This window comes from Phocoena sinus, chromosome 21 (assembly GCF_008692025.1).
Source record: "Phocoena sinus isolate mPhoSin1 chromosome 21, mPhoSin1.pri, whole genome shotgun sequence".
In the NCBI taxonomy this organism is placed as follows: Eukaryota; Metazoa; Chordata; class Mammalia; order Artiodactyla; family Phocoenidae; genus Phocoena; species Phocoena sinus.
Window position 1 is genome coordinate 33,428,388 of NC_045783.1, and position 14,095 is coordinate 33,442,482.

General features: G+C 55.5%; 1 protein-coding gene across 5 annotated transcripts in view; it reads left to right on the forward strand.

Annotated features, from left to right (window-relative positions):
• Positions 1 to 13,763, forward strand: part of IKBKB (inhibitor of nuclear factor kappa B kinase subunit beta) — a 47,709-nt gene extending 33,946 nt beyond the window's left edge. For 4 of the 5 annotated variants that reach the window (XM_032618301.1, XM_032618302.1, XM_032618303.1 and 1 more), the window contains 14 exons: positions 59 to 166; positions 1,316 to 1,445; positions 1,745 to 1,939; positions 2,569 to 2,683; positions 3,306 to 3,429; positions 3,941 to 4,092; positions 4,251 to 4,312; positions 5,287 to 5,396; positions 6,574 to 6,623; positions 6,709 to 6,808; positions 7,001 to 7,148; positions 8,974 to 9,101; positions 11,343 to 11,433; positions 12,469 to 13,763. In XM_032618301.1, coding sequence (XP_032474192.1) covers positions 59 to 166; positions 1,316 to 1,445; positions 1,745 to 1,939; positions 2,569 to 2,683; positions 3,306 to 3,429; positions 3,941 to 4,092; positions 4,251 to 4,312; positions 5,287 to 5,396; positions 6,574 to 6,623; positions 6,709 to 6,808; positions 7,001 to 7,148; positions 8,974 to 9,101; positions 11,343 to 11,433; positions 12,469 to 12,534 — 1,579 coding nt within the window. In that variant the 3' untranslated portion in view covers positions 12,535 to 13,763. Of the gene's footprint in view, positions 1 to 58; positions 167 to 1,315; positions 1,446 to 1,744; positions 1,940 to 2,568; positions 2,684 to 3,305; positions 3,430 to 3,940; positions 4,093 to 4,250; positions 4,313 to 5,286; positions 5,397 to 6,573; positions 6,624 to 6,708; positions 6,809 to 7,000; positions 7,149 to 8,973; positions 9,102 to 11,342 lie in introns of all 5 variants that reach the window. The other variant, XM_032618300.1, reaches the window with a different exon arrangement.
• Positions 13,764 to 14,095: the final 332 nt, after the last annotated feature.

Consider the following 14,095-nt stretch of genomic DNA (forward strand, 5'->3'; position numbering starts at 1 on the left):
TGCTGGGTGATGCAGGGTCATCACAAGCAGCGTGACAGACCAGGCCCTGCGTCCGCAGGCACTCCAAAGTCCGGCAGAAGAGTGAGATGGACATTGTGGTTAGTGAGGACCTGAACGGAGCCGTGAAGTTCTCCAGCTCATTACCCCACCCGAGCAACCTCAACAGGTACGGCCCCAGGCCTTCCCCTCCGCGTCGTGTCCTTCCTGTTTTAGAAATGGATGTCAGAGCCAACGTCCTGGTAGCTCTGACATCGGGACATCCTGCTGTGGCTGGCACCTGGCATAGTCTATCTCAGTGTTAAACTTAGAACGCCTTCCCCCCGACCCCATCTAGAAGTCTTCTCCTTCCCGAATTTACACAGCAACCTGTACCTTTCATCACTCCAAGAAGCTTCTACCTCGCGTGACATTTGGTTTTGCAGAGGGTTTACCTTCTGGTCAGCTGTAAGCCTTTGACCGCCAGGGGATTACGCGTTATTTCTCTTTGCCTGCAGCCTAATCGTGTGTTACTGTCAGCAAACAAACCTTTGCGGTTTGAACGGCACTGCCGTCTGGTCTTAGAGCCAGGGTATGAGCAGTCAGGTAATCCTATCAGAATTGGGGGCTAGTACAGAGGAAAGCTGCCAGGCGGCCACACACAGCTGAGGAGCACGGAGCACAGTGAGCATGAGTGTTTGGAGGATGGGGAGAGAGGCACCGAGTGGACTAGCTGTGCAGGATGACTGGGTGGGCTGGAACTTTCTGGAAGAATCTGGAAAGACGTGCAGGACAGGCATGGGGAAAGATGGGGGGTGGGGGTGGGCCCAGGAGAGGCAGCTCGTAGCGGTGCTGGCCTCTGCAGGGCTTTCTTGGGGGCGTGGCGAGGGCCTCTGAGGGTGCCGGCAGGGCCCCGCCGGGCCGGGAGAAGTGAGAACTTTGTCGTGTGGACCCCCCGAGGGGTCCCCGGGGTGACCGACAAAGCGAATCGGCAGCGAGGGGTCTGGATGGTGTGGGCGGTTCTCCTGAGGTGGGGCGGGCCTAGGAAGCACATAGGAAGCTTCCTGAGGTTCTCGCACAGCCATCTGCCAAGACGCCCTGATGTGAGGGTGTTGGCGCGGATCCGGGAGGGGTGAGCGCCTGAGTGAGTCGTTTTGTTGGAAAGGCTCGTCTTTCCTCAGGTTAGTTCATCCTCAGGGATCACTTTGGCCCCGTCCGCATGATGGTCACGTGCGTGTGAGGTGTGAGTGCCTTTCAGTTCCCACGCGGGGCCCTGAGGCTGGCTCTGGACCCATACGCACGCGCGCGCACACACACGCACGCGGCCCCCTCTTCTCAGCGTCCTGGCCCAGCGGCTGGAGAAGTGGCTGCAGCTGATGCTGATGTGGCACCCCCGACAGAGGGGCACCGACCCCGTCTACGGGCCCAATGGCTGCTTCAAGGCCCTGGACGACATCTTAAACTTGAAGGTGAGCCTACGCCAAGTTAGCCCAAGGCTGTGAGCCATCGGCTGCCCGACCAGTGGGCAAACGCAGGCTCCCACGAGGGCATCTCCACATGAGAGGATGATGGGACCCCCTTGCTGACCGCTGTGGGTCACGAGGTCGTAGCTGTGGATGGACAGGAGTGGGAATACTCCTGTGTGTGGCCCAGCGCTGGCCTTCCTCTCCAGGCCGGGCCTCTGGGAGACTGGGAGGTGTGGGGAGTAGCAGAGGATCCGGGCCAGCAAGCGGGAGTGTCAGGTGGTTTGTCCTGGGTTGCGTTGCAGCTGGTTCACGTCTTGAACATGGTCACGGGCACCATTCACACCTACCCCGTGGCAGAGGACGAGAGTCTGCCTAGCTTGCAGGCCCGGATCCAGCAGGACACAGGCATCCCTGAGGAGGACCAGGAGCTGCTGCAGGAAGCGGGTCTGGCCTTGACCCCCGACAAGCCCGCCGCTCAGTGCGCCTCCGACGGCAAGGTGAGACCGGCCTCCTGCAGGCGCCCCAGCCCCACCCGACCCCGGAGAGCTGATCGCCCATCCCGTCCCACTCCGTCGTGCCAGGCAGTCTGTTACCACGCAGGGCAGGCGCCTGCCTGTTTTGAGGTTGGAATGCGAGATCCCGTGAACCTGATAGGAGACCTGAGTCACCCCACGCTTCGCCTGTTCCTTCCAGACCACTGGGAGTGCCTTTCTTTTGCCTTTGCTGCCAAAGTGATGCTTCATTTTTCCAAGTCAACCAAAACCATTTTTGACACACCTCATGTGTGCAGAACCGTGCTGACAGCTGCACAGAAAGAGCTGGAAAGTTAACGCAGGAGAGACAGTCACTAGACAGTAAAGCAAACCATCTAAGTTGCACGATAAAGACAAGTAGAGAATAAAACAGAACAGAGTAAGTTGTAGATGAGGTTTGCATTTGGGAATAAGTGTAAAAGGAACAGCCAAGGGAAGTAGAGGCCGCGGCCCCTAGGAAAGGCTCAGCGGGCGCCCGGCACCTGCTCTCTGAGGACGGTGCTGTTGGGACCCTCTGAAGACTCCCCCCTTGTTGCTTGAGAAAAGGAGGGGCTGGGTCCACGAGGCCTCATTTTGCTCTTGTCCCTTTGCAGCTGAACGAGGGCCGCACCCTGGACATGGATCTCGTTTTCCTCTTTGACAACAACAGGGTCGCCTATGAGACCCAGATCTCCCCACGGCCCCAGCCTGAAAGCGTCAGCTGTATCCGTAAGAACAGCGTGATCTCTTTAAAAGATAATTACCTACAGTGCTTGGGACGAGGCTGGAGGGAGAGCCCTGGACTGAGGGAGGGGTCGCCCCTGAGAAGATGAGTCCCTCCGGCCCTCAGTCAGGCAGCCTTCCTCACTTGCACCCGTGAGGAGTAGCCCAGGTGAAGAGAGGAAAGGACATCCATCTTCAATTAATGTCAACCTCATTTAAACAGAGGACAGACAGGCCACTGAAATTCAGCCACGTGACCATTGTCTTGATGTTTGAAGTCGTCTTCATATTTTAATAATCGATACGTGCACACGATACCATAAAATCAAAAAGACTGTCCGGTAGGCAGTAAGCGCCTCCGTCTCCCCAGCTCCCCAGGGAAACCGATGCTGCCTGACTTCTTGGGTCTACCTTCCGGGGTGTTCTGTGCATCTGTAACTTCTGGCGTGCCTGTGCTCTAGCAGGGCACAAAAATGGCTGCGGCGGTAACCAGGCCCAGCAGCCAACATGGTGTGTAGCAGCAGAGCGTTACCTAACGGCGCAGTGTAGATGTGCCTGCGGGCTCCGCGGGCAGGAGGCGGTCCGTCGCGGGCGCCGCTCCCTGACGGTCGTGTGTGTCTCTGGCCAGTGCAAGAGCCCAAGAGGAGCCTCCCGTTCTTCCAGCTGAGGAAGGTGTGGGGTCAGGTCTGGCACAGCATCCAGGCCCTGAAGGAGGACTGCGGCCGCCTGCAGCAGGGCCAGCGCGCCGCCATGTACGTGCCCGGTGGTTCGCCTTCACTTGCTCAGAGCTGCCCGGTGGCCCGGCCGCAGGACGGTGGCAGAGGCGAGGGCCCAGGGGTGGCCGTTGGGAGAGCGAGCAGGGGAACGCCGGTCTGGAAGGGTGGGACGGAGGGAGGCTTCGTCAGACCCGACCAGGCCAGTGTGGTCAGCGGGCGGCGCTGGGGCCGCAGAAGGGCTTGCTGCGGCGTGGGTCGGCCACCCTCCCCTGACCGTCCTGCCAGGCCGGGCTGACTCTTTCCCCGGGTTGTGGCTGATTTGGGTCACTTCGTGTGGTACTTGGCCTAACTCCAGTTTGGGAGCAGAACCTCACCCATTGCCGAGGGCCAGGAGATTGTCGTTACGGTTATAGGTGGCTGCTCTTGTTGCGGTTATACCAGTTACAGCAGGGGCCTGCCGTCGTGTTTGAGCTGTTTGCTCTTGTCCGGGAACTGGCACTTGGAGGCCAGAGACACCCCACGGTTCTGTTTCTCGGGGTCCCTGCAGGATGAATCTGCTCCGTAACAACAGCTGCCTGTCCAAGATGAAGAATTCCATGGCCTCTATGTCTCAGCAGCTCAAGGCCAAGCTGGATTTCTTTAAAACCAGCATCCAGATTGACCTGGAGAAGTACAGTGAGCAGAAAGAGTTTGGGATCAGTGAGTGTACTGTTTGTGATGGGTCCCGAGAGACCGTTCCTTTCTTCTTCTTTCCGAGGTGTCTTTTGTCCCCTTGCCATTGAATCGCTTGTTTTCTGTTTGGGTTTGGGGATGTTTTAGTTTTGCTTTAGATTTATTTTCCTTCCATTTTTTTTCAGCGTCAGACAAGCTGCTGCTGGCCTGGAGGGAGATGGAGCAGGCCGTGGAGCTCTGTGGACGGGTAGGAGGCACCCTGGGGTCCCCAGGCCGGCCAAGGGCGTGAGCCTCTTCACTGCTGTCCTCCCCTTTCTCACTGCGTGCTCGGTCGAGCTTGTATGTCAAAAATGAGATTTTCCTCTCCCAGCTCTCTGCCCTCAGCTAGGACTTGCTGGAAAGAGGGGGAGAGGCAGGGGGTGGGGGACAGTGCAGGGGGCCCTGCCGTGGCAGGTCCGGGAGCTGCACAAATTGGAGTCAGGATTACGACGTGAATTGTCCTCTTTCCACGAGAAGGGACCTTGGACGAAGGAGCAGCACGCTGTCTCGTCGGAGGTTGTCCTAACCTCCTTGGGACAAGACATCCCCAGGAAAGAACGGGTCTAAGGGGCAAGTCTTAGGACAGTGTAAATCAGATGCCACTGAAAAGTGTTGATTGTGAGGCCAGGGTGTGACGTGGCAGACCTCATACAAATGGAAGACTGTGGTCTCCAAGGCTTTTTCCTGGATTTTGTCACCATTTTCCCTGTGAACTTGGGCAGGGAGTTTCACCTCCGTGTCTTAACATCTGTTTCTATAAATCAGTACCGATATGCCTCCTTAAAGGTGGGTGTCCATCGGCAGTACCTTGTTCAACCACAGGGCCACGAGCGCACCCCCAGTCTTGGCACTTGTGGGTGTAATCCCTGAGATAATCGACGAATTTAGAGAAGAGAATGTGCCCTGGCCACTTCTCCACGCCAGGACCGGGCCAGGCCCCGACCTGCTCTGTCTCCTCTCACCCTAACGCAATCCTTTGAGAGCCTAGTTTACGGTGGAGGAAACGGCAGCGCAAGGTCAGGTAACCTGCCCGAGGGCCACACAGCTGACAGGTGGCCGACCCCAGATCCGACTGCAGGGCTCCAATTCCGGGTCCCTTCCGGCTGGTCAGCTGAGGGTCCGCGGTGAGGCTGGAGGGAGTTTCTCGCTGCGTCCTCGGCCTCAGCACTGCTCTTCCTTCAGGAGAACGAGGTGAAGCAGCTGGTGGAGCGGATGATGGCGCTACAGACGGACATCGTGGACCTGCAGCGCAGCCCCCTGGGCTGGAAGCAGGGCGGGACGCTGGACGACCTGTGAGTGTGTGTGTGTGCGCACGCGCGTATGTATGTGTGTGTGTGTGTGTGTTGTGTGAGAGTGAGCCTGTATGGGAACGTGTCTGTGTGTGAGTGTGTCTCTGTGTGTGTGTCGGGATGGTTCAAGTGCGGTCCCGGTGGAGCCCCTTGGGCCCGTCCGCCCTGGAGCTCGGCCCCTGGGGGGTCATCTCGGCACATGCAGAGATGAGCCCTGGCACACCTCCGTCACTCTGAGCCTCACAGGATAGAGCAGCGATGTCGGACCTCACAGTTACGGGGACCAGGTCAGATAACGCCCCCAGCGGTGTCTTGTGAACTACGGAGGCTGCCGTCCCAGGAGCCTTTGCTTGACCAAAGTATCATATTAGACGCCAGGGCCGCCCAGCCCACCCTCACTCGCTGTGGCCCGAGGAGCAGAAAGTAGAACAGGGGAGGAGCCTGGCAAGTCTTAGAAGGTGGGATCTGGAAACTTCATTTGAGTCTTGATCAGGAACTTGGGCTTGGCTCCGGGAGAGGGGGAGGGCGGTGCAGGGGGGTACCTAGGCAGAGCAGCCCCACCTGCAGCCCTGGGAGCGGACAGGAGGGGCAGGTGAGCCTCGGGGCCTCTCAGGAGCTACCTCCTTGGGGCTCAGCCGTGTCCTCTGACACTTCTACTAGGATTCTTAGGACCAGGGACCGAACATCAGAAATTTTGTTATTTGTAGTCCATATTTTCTCAAGTCATTTAACCCTTTATTCTCCTCTGGTTTTCAAACAAAAGTCACCCCTGAGAATGTCAGCCCGTCTCACTGTTAGGGGCATGGGGAGGGCGTCTGTGCCTGCTCCTGGGCTTGAGTTTTCGGGGCCCGCGTTCTCCGGGCTCAGGTCCAGCAACAGACTGTACCCAGAGTCCTGATGGCAGGAGCCGGGCGGGCAGGGAATTCAGAGGAGACTCCTGTCCTGAAGATTCTCCCTAGACCTTGGAGGTGTTTGAGTTTTGATAATGAGGCGAGCCTTCCCTTGTCATGGGTTTCACCTGTAACATCACCAGGAACGATCATTTGCTCCAGTCGGGATGTGCTGCCCGTCTGGCTTCTAGAAATCAGTAGTCCTGCCGGCAGGAGTTGGCCCCGGCACTTCAGGTGAGCTTGTTGACCTCTGCTCGATGCTGACAAAGCTGCTGTCTCGTGTGTTTCAGAGAAGAGCAGGCGCGGGAGCTTTACCGGAGGCTGAGGGAGAAGCCCCGAGGTGAGTGGGCCACCTACCGGGTCCCTCGCTACCTGGGCACCAGGCCAGCCCCCCGCGGACCGTGCGACCCCGTCCCTCTTTGCAGACCAGCGAACTGATGGCGACAGTCAGGAAATGGTGCGGCTGCTCCTGCAGGCAATCCAAGGTTTTGAGAAGAAAGTGCGAGTGATCTATACGCAGCTCAGGTATCAGGCTGCCTTCCCTCCGGCGGCGTGGAGTGAGGAGGGGCGGCGGGCTGTGTGCGAGGCCTCGCCCACTCACCTGAGCCCCGCGGGACCTCCACCTGCAGCGGCCGAGCGGAGCCTTAACTGCCGGGGCTGCGTCCTGCTTCCTCCGACCCACGTGCCGCTGGAGCTTGTCATGTTTGTTCTTCACAGTAAGACTGTGGTCTGCAAGCAGAAGGCTCTGGAGCTGCTGCCCAAGGTGGAGGAGGTGGTGAGCTTAATGAGCGAGGACGAGAAGACTGTGGTTCGGCTGCAGGAGAAGCGGCAGAAGGAGCTCTGGAACCTCCTGAAGATTGCTTGTGTGAGTGACCCTCGGCGGGGCCCTGTGCTGCCGTCCCCAGCCCACGCACCCGGCGTGGGGACCGCAGGGCCACCACCAGCGCTCTGCTGCTGCCGGTCCCTTTCCACTTCTCTGCTCCGTGACTTGGTGTGAGTGCGGAGGGCCGGGGTGGGCGCCTGTGTCCTTGTGTTATTGTGCGGGTGGCGGCTGTGATAAATTATCACAGTTATTCTCACGGTCCTGGAGGCCAGAAGGCCGCCATCCAGGTGTCGCGGGGCCAGGCTCCCTCTGGAGGCTGGAGGGGAGAATCACTCCTCCTTCCTCACCTCTTCTTCGATTTCCGTGGCTCCTGGTGCTCCTTGGCTTGTGGCAGCATCCCTCCAGTCTCTGCCTCTGTCTCCACGTGACCCTCTTCTCTGTGTCTCTTTTCTGAGTATCTCTTGTAAAAACACTTGTCGCTGGATTCAGGTCCCACCCAGATAGTCCAGGGTGATCTCTTCACAGGCTCCTTAGCTACACCTGCAAAGATCCTTTTTCCAGACGAGGTCACACGCCCAGGTTCTTGGAGATCTGCATGCAGCCCCAGCAGCACGTGCCCATGTGGCCTGGTGGGTCCTGAGCTGTGCCTGTGCCGTGCAGCACTCAGCCCACACTTTCTGTGCCTGCCGTCTCAGCGTAGCTGTGATCCCACTGAGGGTTGCTCAGAGAGAACCCTCAGCACAAAAGAGAGCCCAGGACAGAGAAGGGAGAAGAGCCGGGTAAAAGCTGTGTCTTGGAAGCGAGCTGGTGGGACAGACCGCCCTGCCGTGTGGGCTGCAGGGAAGTTGAGGAGGTGACAGCAGAGCGACTTGGTCACGGATCAGGGGAGCACGGCTGCATAAGGTGGAGTAGCCACTGCAGTCTGGGGCGTCAGAACACCTTAGTCTCCTTCTGTCCCGCGGATGGTGCGAGTCACAGAAAGTCACTTAGGACCTTTGTGTGTCTGTCTTCTACTTGGAAAGAGTAAACACACCTTCCTTCTAATTTCCTTGTAGGAGTTCGTTAAGTGACCCAACTAATGAAAGAGAGCCCTCAGATCTCTCTGTAGTTAGAATCTGGTTTTTTTAATAGATTTATTTATTTTTGGCTGCGTTGGATCTTCGTTGCTGCACGCAGGCTTTCTCTAGTTGCAGCAAGCAGGGGCTACTCTTTGTTGCGGTGCACAGGCTCTAGGTGCACAGGCTTCAGTAGTTGTGGCACGTGGGCTCAGTAGTTGTGGCTTGCGGGCTCTAGAGTGCAGGCTCAGTAGTTGTGGCGCACGGGCTTAGTTGCCCTGTGGCATGTGGGATCTTCCCGGACCAGGGATCAAACCCGTGTCCCCTGCATTGGCAGACGGATTCTTAGCCACTGCGCCACCAGGGAAGCCCCTAGAAACTTTTACCAAAAAGCACACCTATAGATACAGAAACAGTTTCTACACTGAAATGCAAACCATCAAATAACGATGTTGACCTGTTTCTCCAGGAAGAGCCTGTGTCTCGTGGCCAGTTGTCTCATGAGAAAATACCCTGGTGTGGTGCCTGGGACTTCCCTGGCAGTCCAGTGGTTAAAGACTTCACCTTCCAATGCAGGGAGTGCAGGTTCGATCCCTGGTCAGGGAGCTAAAATCCCACATGCCTCTCAGCCAAAAAACCAAAACATAAAAAACAGAAACAATATTGTAACAAATTCAATATAGACTTTAGAAAGGGTCCACATAGAAAAAAAAAAAAACTTGAAAAAAAGAAAATACCCTGGTGTGAATGCAAAATTTGAAACATCTGTTTGCTCCAAAACTGCTGACTCTCTTCCTGGTTTTGTCATCTAGAGCAAGGTCCGCGGTCCCGTCAGCGGAAGCCCAGACAGCATGAACACGTCCCGCCTGAGTCACCCCAGCCAGCTGCTGTCGCAGCCTTGCCCAGCCCCTGACAGCTTACCCGAGGCCGTCAAGAAGAGGTGCGTCCCCGTTCGCCATGCCTAGTGCAGGAGTCAGGGGCGTGTCGGTCACCCGTCGGCGGTTCTGTGTGTGTTCCTCCATGTTTGTTCCCTTTGCTGGGTGCTGTGGGGACAGATGGGGTGTTTTGCTCTCAGAGCTCCTCCTGGCTTGCTGACTAAGGTTTCCTCGTCTGAGGTCGCGTTGCTCATTGCTGGATGGGAACCTGGAAGTGCTGGCCAGTCCCTGCTGTCCTCTAGTCCACCCACCGCGGTCTGCTCGTAGAACCAGGTCCCTGCGGGCATGCCCTGGCCTCCACGCCTGAGTCGCGTGTCACTGGTCCCTCCCGTGGCCTCTCCCTGCCCCACTCATCACCTGCACCCCTGTCGCAGAGCTGGGAGCAGAGCCCCAGAGCCCTTCCAGCGAACTTTTCCCTCCCTGCTTCCCCGCCTAGTGCTGCCTCCAGGCCCCTCTGGTCAAATCAGCCTTCACAGGAGACCATTTTGATCGAGTTATTCCTCAAGTTATTTAGGGACCAGCCATGGCTTCCTGCTGCCTCGGGGTCCAAGCCTGAACCTTCTCAGGCCTTCAAGCCACCTCCGCATTCTGACCCACTGCTCCGGGGCAGATTCCTGGCTCTGCCGTCAGGGGTCTTAAAGTCTGGTCCAGACCAGCAGCATTGGTGGGTTCTGGGTACTTGCCAGAAATGCAGATTTGGGATCAGGAACTCGGGGTGGGGCGGAGCAGTCCTGTTTAACCAGCCCTGGCTGACCCTCCTGCAACCTGAAGTTCCAGAACCTCGACTCCACTGACACCTTTCCCCGGAGCCATCCTACCTCTGCTCCCACCTCCTCCACGGCCCTGGCACACGAGCACAGGGATCCTTCTCCTCCTGGACCACCTGTGGGTTTTTTTTTGTTTCTGGTTCAGTCTCACATTTATTCAGCACCTTCCCTTTGCTGGGCCCCAGGCACTGGAGACAGTTAAAATCGGTTCCTGTGGGCAGAACTATAGAATGGAAAATACATTAATGATTGCTGAGGGCAGGGGGCGGGGCAGGAATGGGGAGTGACTGACGACAGGTACAAGGTTTCTTTTTGGGTGATGAAAACATTCCAAACTGGATTACCAGGATGGTTGCACAACTCCATAAATGTACTCGAACTATGGAATTGTGCACCTTAAATAGGTGAACTTTACGGTTTGTAAATTTATCTCAGTACAGCTGTTTTTAAAAATCCTGTTCCTGTACTTAGGGGGTTTGTAGCCTCTACTGTTTTGGATTTTTTATTTTTAATTTTTTTTAATTTTTTTTTTTTTTTTTTTTTTTTTTGCCGTTTGGCTGGCGGGGTCTTAGTTCCCTGACCAGGGATTGAACCCGGGTCCTCAGCAGTGAAAGCGCAGAGTCCTAACCACTGGACTGTCAGAGAAGTCCCTGTTTTGGATTCTTAATTCTGTCCCCAACTTACTGTTAGCTCCTTGAGGATGGTAACCAGGTCCTGTGCCTCTCACGGGGCCTCTGGGGCCAGCCTGGAGCCTGGTTAGTAGTCCATGGATGAGTCTGGGCAGCGCTGTGCTCTGTTCCTTCCATCAGTGCCCCCTTCACGGTGAGAGGAGGGGATCGAGGGCCCTTCCTCCTGGATTTGTCACTCTTTTTCCATGATATCCTCAAAGCTCTGGAGAAGTCGTCCCGGGGGCACAGGCTGCTGTCTGTGTCTCCACGCCCTTGAGCCAAGGTTAGAAAGGACAGATGGCTCCCTCTGCTCTCCTCTTTCTTACCGTGGCGGGTTCTCAGGGGGACACGTGCATTTCTCATCAGAGAGAAGGAGAGAGCACAGTAAACAAATCAGTTCCCAGAACTTGCTTCCCCCAGCTCTCAGCGATCTGGGGACATCTGGGGAAATTGCATGGTGTGTATATTTTTGTCCATTTCAAAAAGTGGAAAACAGGTGGTTTGGGAGAGATCTTCAGATTATGGCAGTTTGGAGAGACTCTAGTTAAGTCAGAAAGAGCTTTGTTATTAAGCCAGGTCGCTGCTTTTTCACATGGTGAACAGTGATGCTCGTAGCTGGATTTGAGCTTCTGTAACAGCACTTAACTTGACAGATGAAATCAATTAGGCAATAACATGGTGTTTTAAGACACTCAGCCTCAGAATAATTATTTAATTTTAAAAATCTTTCCAGAAGCTCTTTAGTGTATCCGTAAACACCTTTGAAAAGTTAACATTGACCACGTTCTAATAATTCAATCGTTTTTTTTAGCGAAGACCTCGTGGCTGAAGCACACACCCTGTGCACCCAGCTGGAAAACGTCCTACAGGACACCATGAAGGACCAGGACCAGAGCTTAAGGGTAATGGCCCGTGGGAAGCCCCACCGCCCCACGCCCTTTCTTTCTACAGCAAACGAGAAAAAGCAGATGGAAAGGCGATGCCGTGCTTCCTCGATCGCAGTGTACACTTAGGATTTTCTAGTACATACTTCTTATGCACCGTGATAACTGCTGATGCCTGTTGAACGTGTGCAGGTGCTTTGTGTGCATTATCTCATTTCATCCTTGCTACACTCGCTGCTTACGAAGAAGGTAGCATCATTGTGAGAAGGCCTCTCCCCTGCTGCACCTTCTGTACAATTGCCGGGCATCTGTGTGTGGGGTGCAGTGCTGGGCTCCGGGAACAAAGCAAGAGCCCGTCACCGCCCCGCCTCTCAGGGACTCGGGGCTTAGCAGTCCTAGTTATAGGGAAGCTGACCTAAAGAAAAACGAGTCCAGATGCAGGTACGTTGAGACAAAGCTGAAATTGCGGAGAGGGTGCTAAATCATCCGCTTGGCTCTCTGGCCTTTCCTGCCGATACAGTCACATGCTGGCGTCTCCGCAACTTCTGATTTGGGGGAAGAATCGGAGGGGATACTGCTCACTGTAACCACTTCTTATTTATTCAAGTGTCCTTCTCTGGTTTGCTGCTGTCTGTGTCTCTTCTCACTGTTCTTCCTCCTCCGAGCCGTGTATACTTGGATCCTTTCACTGCCCGTTTGCACTTCTGCCAGACGAAAAGGAAGTGTGACCAGGCCATTTCACCTGGTGAGGTTGGAGGTCGAGAGCTGAGATTAGCCCAGGGTACCAGCTGCCCGCAGTGAGCGTGAGTCAGTGCTGTGAGCTGCAGTAATAATACTTAAATCACCTTCCCGGAATCTCAGGGCTCCAAGCCCATCTGAAGAAAAGCTCCGGCATGGTTTTGCAGACGTAGCTCTACCTCAGGGGTACCCTGCAGAAACAAGACTGTCTTAACGAGAGGAATTCAGTTTCCCTCTAAACTGTGCTGGTTGCCTGCCGAAGAAGGCAGTTGTCTAGGTGGCCACGGTGTCTTTAACGTGCCCGTTGACTTTCAGTCTCTAGACTGGAGCTGGTTGCAGTCGGGGGAGGAGGAGAAGCACAGCCTGGAGCGGGCCTCCTGACGGTGGGCGGCCCTGACCCTGCCGGGCTGCCTGGCCCGAGGCCCCCGGGGCCCCGCCGCGTCGCGTCTGGTGTCCTCGGCACCCAGATGGAGATCTCGCTTCCCCAGCAGCCATGACCATCACCGTGGACTGAGGGTGCAGCCCTCCTTGGCAGTGCCAGCAGCTTATCTGCACGCTGGACGTCCTCCGCCACGGAGGCCCAGCAGACGAGGATGCCGAGCACGGCGTCTGGGGAGGTGGAGCCACGGCAGCCACTGCCTCTGCGCGGAGAGAAGTGCTCCGAGTACAGTGGCTCCACAGACCACTGGCCACACGTCAAACTGACTTTTAGGACGAAGTATGAATGGCACTTGGTGCTAGCTGTCCTCTCCTGACCCCTCCTGATCTCCAGAGGCCTCATCCACCTGTCTTCACAGCTAAGGTTTCATCTGGATCCGGCTTCTCTTGAAACCGTGGATTCGGCCCAGCCCGATCCTCCCTCCTCTTCTGACTTCACGGCTGCTAACGTTTTCCTTCTGCCTACGACCTTGGGCCAGGTTGGGTGAGTGCTGCTTTCCCCGTCCAAAGTCTCTCCAGCCATAGTGAGTCGCTGGTGCCAGGAGGGGAGAGCGTCTCCCTTCCTGTGGGTCCCAAAGAGTCCCCGGGAGCAAGCTGCCATGGAGAAGAAGGAAAGAAGAGGAAGATGTCTGTCAACCACCAGCTTGCTGACCCCTGTGCCCACACCCCCTGCCCCTAGGTGCGGCAGGGTTGACGGGGCAGTTCCCATCCCTCGTGTCATCCAGCGGTATTATTAACTGGATTTATATTTTAAAAACAGATTCTCTATTTTGTAACATGATTCAAGTCCCACAGTCTATTTTTATAATACCTCTGGTTGGGACTTCTGAACTCAAAGTCCAGCTTTAATGGAAAGTTTTATGAAATTGAGTGGTGCCTGATCAAACAGTGCCAGAGCACCAGCAAGGCCTCTTGGACGTTTCACAAAAGCTGCTCCTTCCTGTAACAGCAGGCTCAGATGATAACAAACAGGCAAGTCTGGTTGGAGAAGAAAGTGGGACGAGAAGAGTTTCACAGAGTGCCTTCCATGGAGGCAGTACAGTGGGTTCCGTGTCAGGGAAGTTGGGGAAACGCTTCATGCTTTAACTGCCTCTTGGAGATTCACCTTGTGCACTGGTTTATTAAAGAATCTGAAAGATCTATTATAATAAACTGGCTTAAATCTACCTAAATCCACTGTTTACCCAACTCATTTGACAGTAGAGCCTTTTTTTTTTCTCCCGTGTGCATGTAACATTGATTAACGTCCCAAAGAACTGAGTTTGATAAAGCGTGATTTTGGAAACACTGGTGAGGAACACAGTGGGACGTTATACCAGAAAGGTAGGCTGGGACAGGGTCAGATTAGGGAGGGAATGAATGTGGAGTTGAGAGTCAGGGGCTGATTTTATAGGCAGTTGGGAGCCACTGAAGAATTTTGAGCAAGGAAGGACATTACCAAAGCTAATGTTTAAAATGAGTGATGTAACTGGAATATGCTAGTTGGTTGAAAAAGTGAAAATTC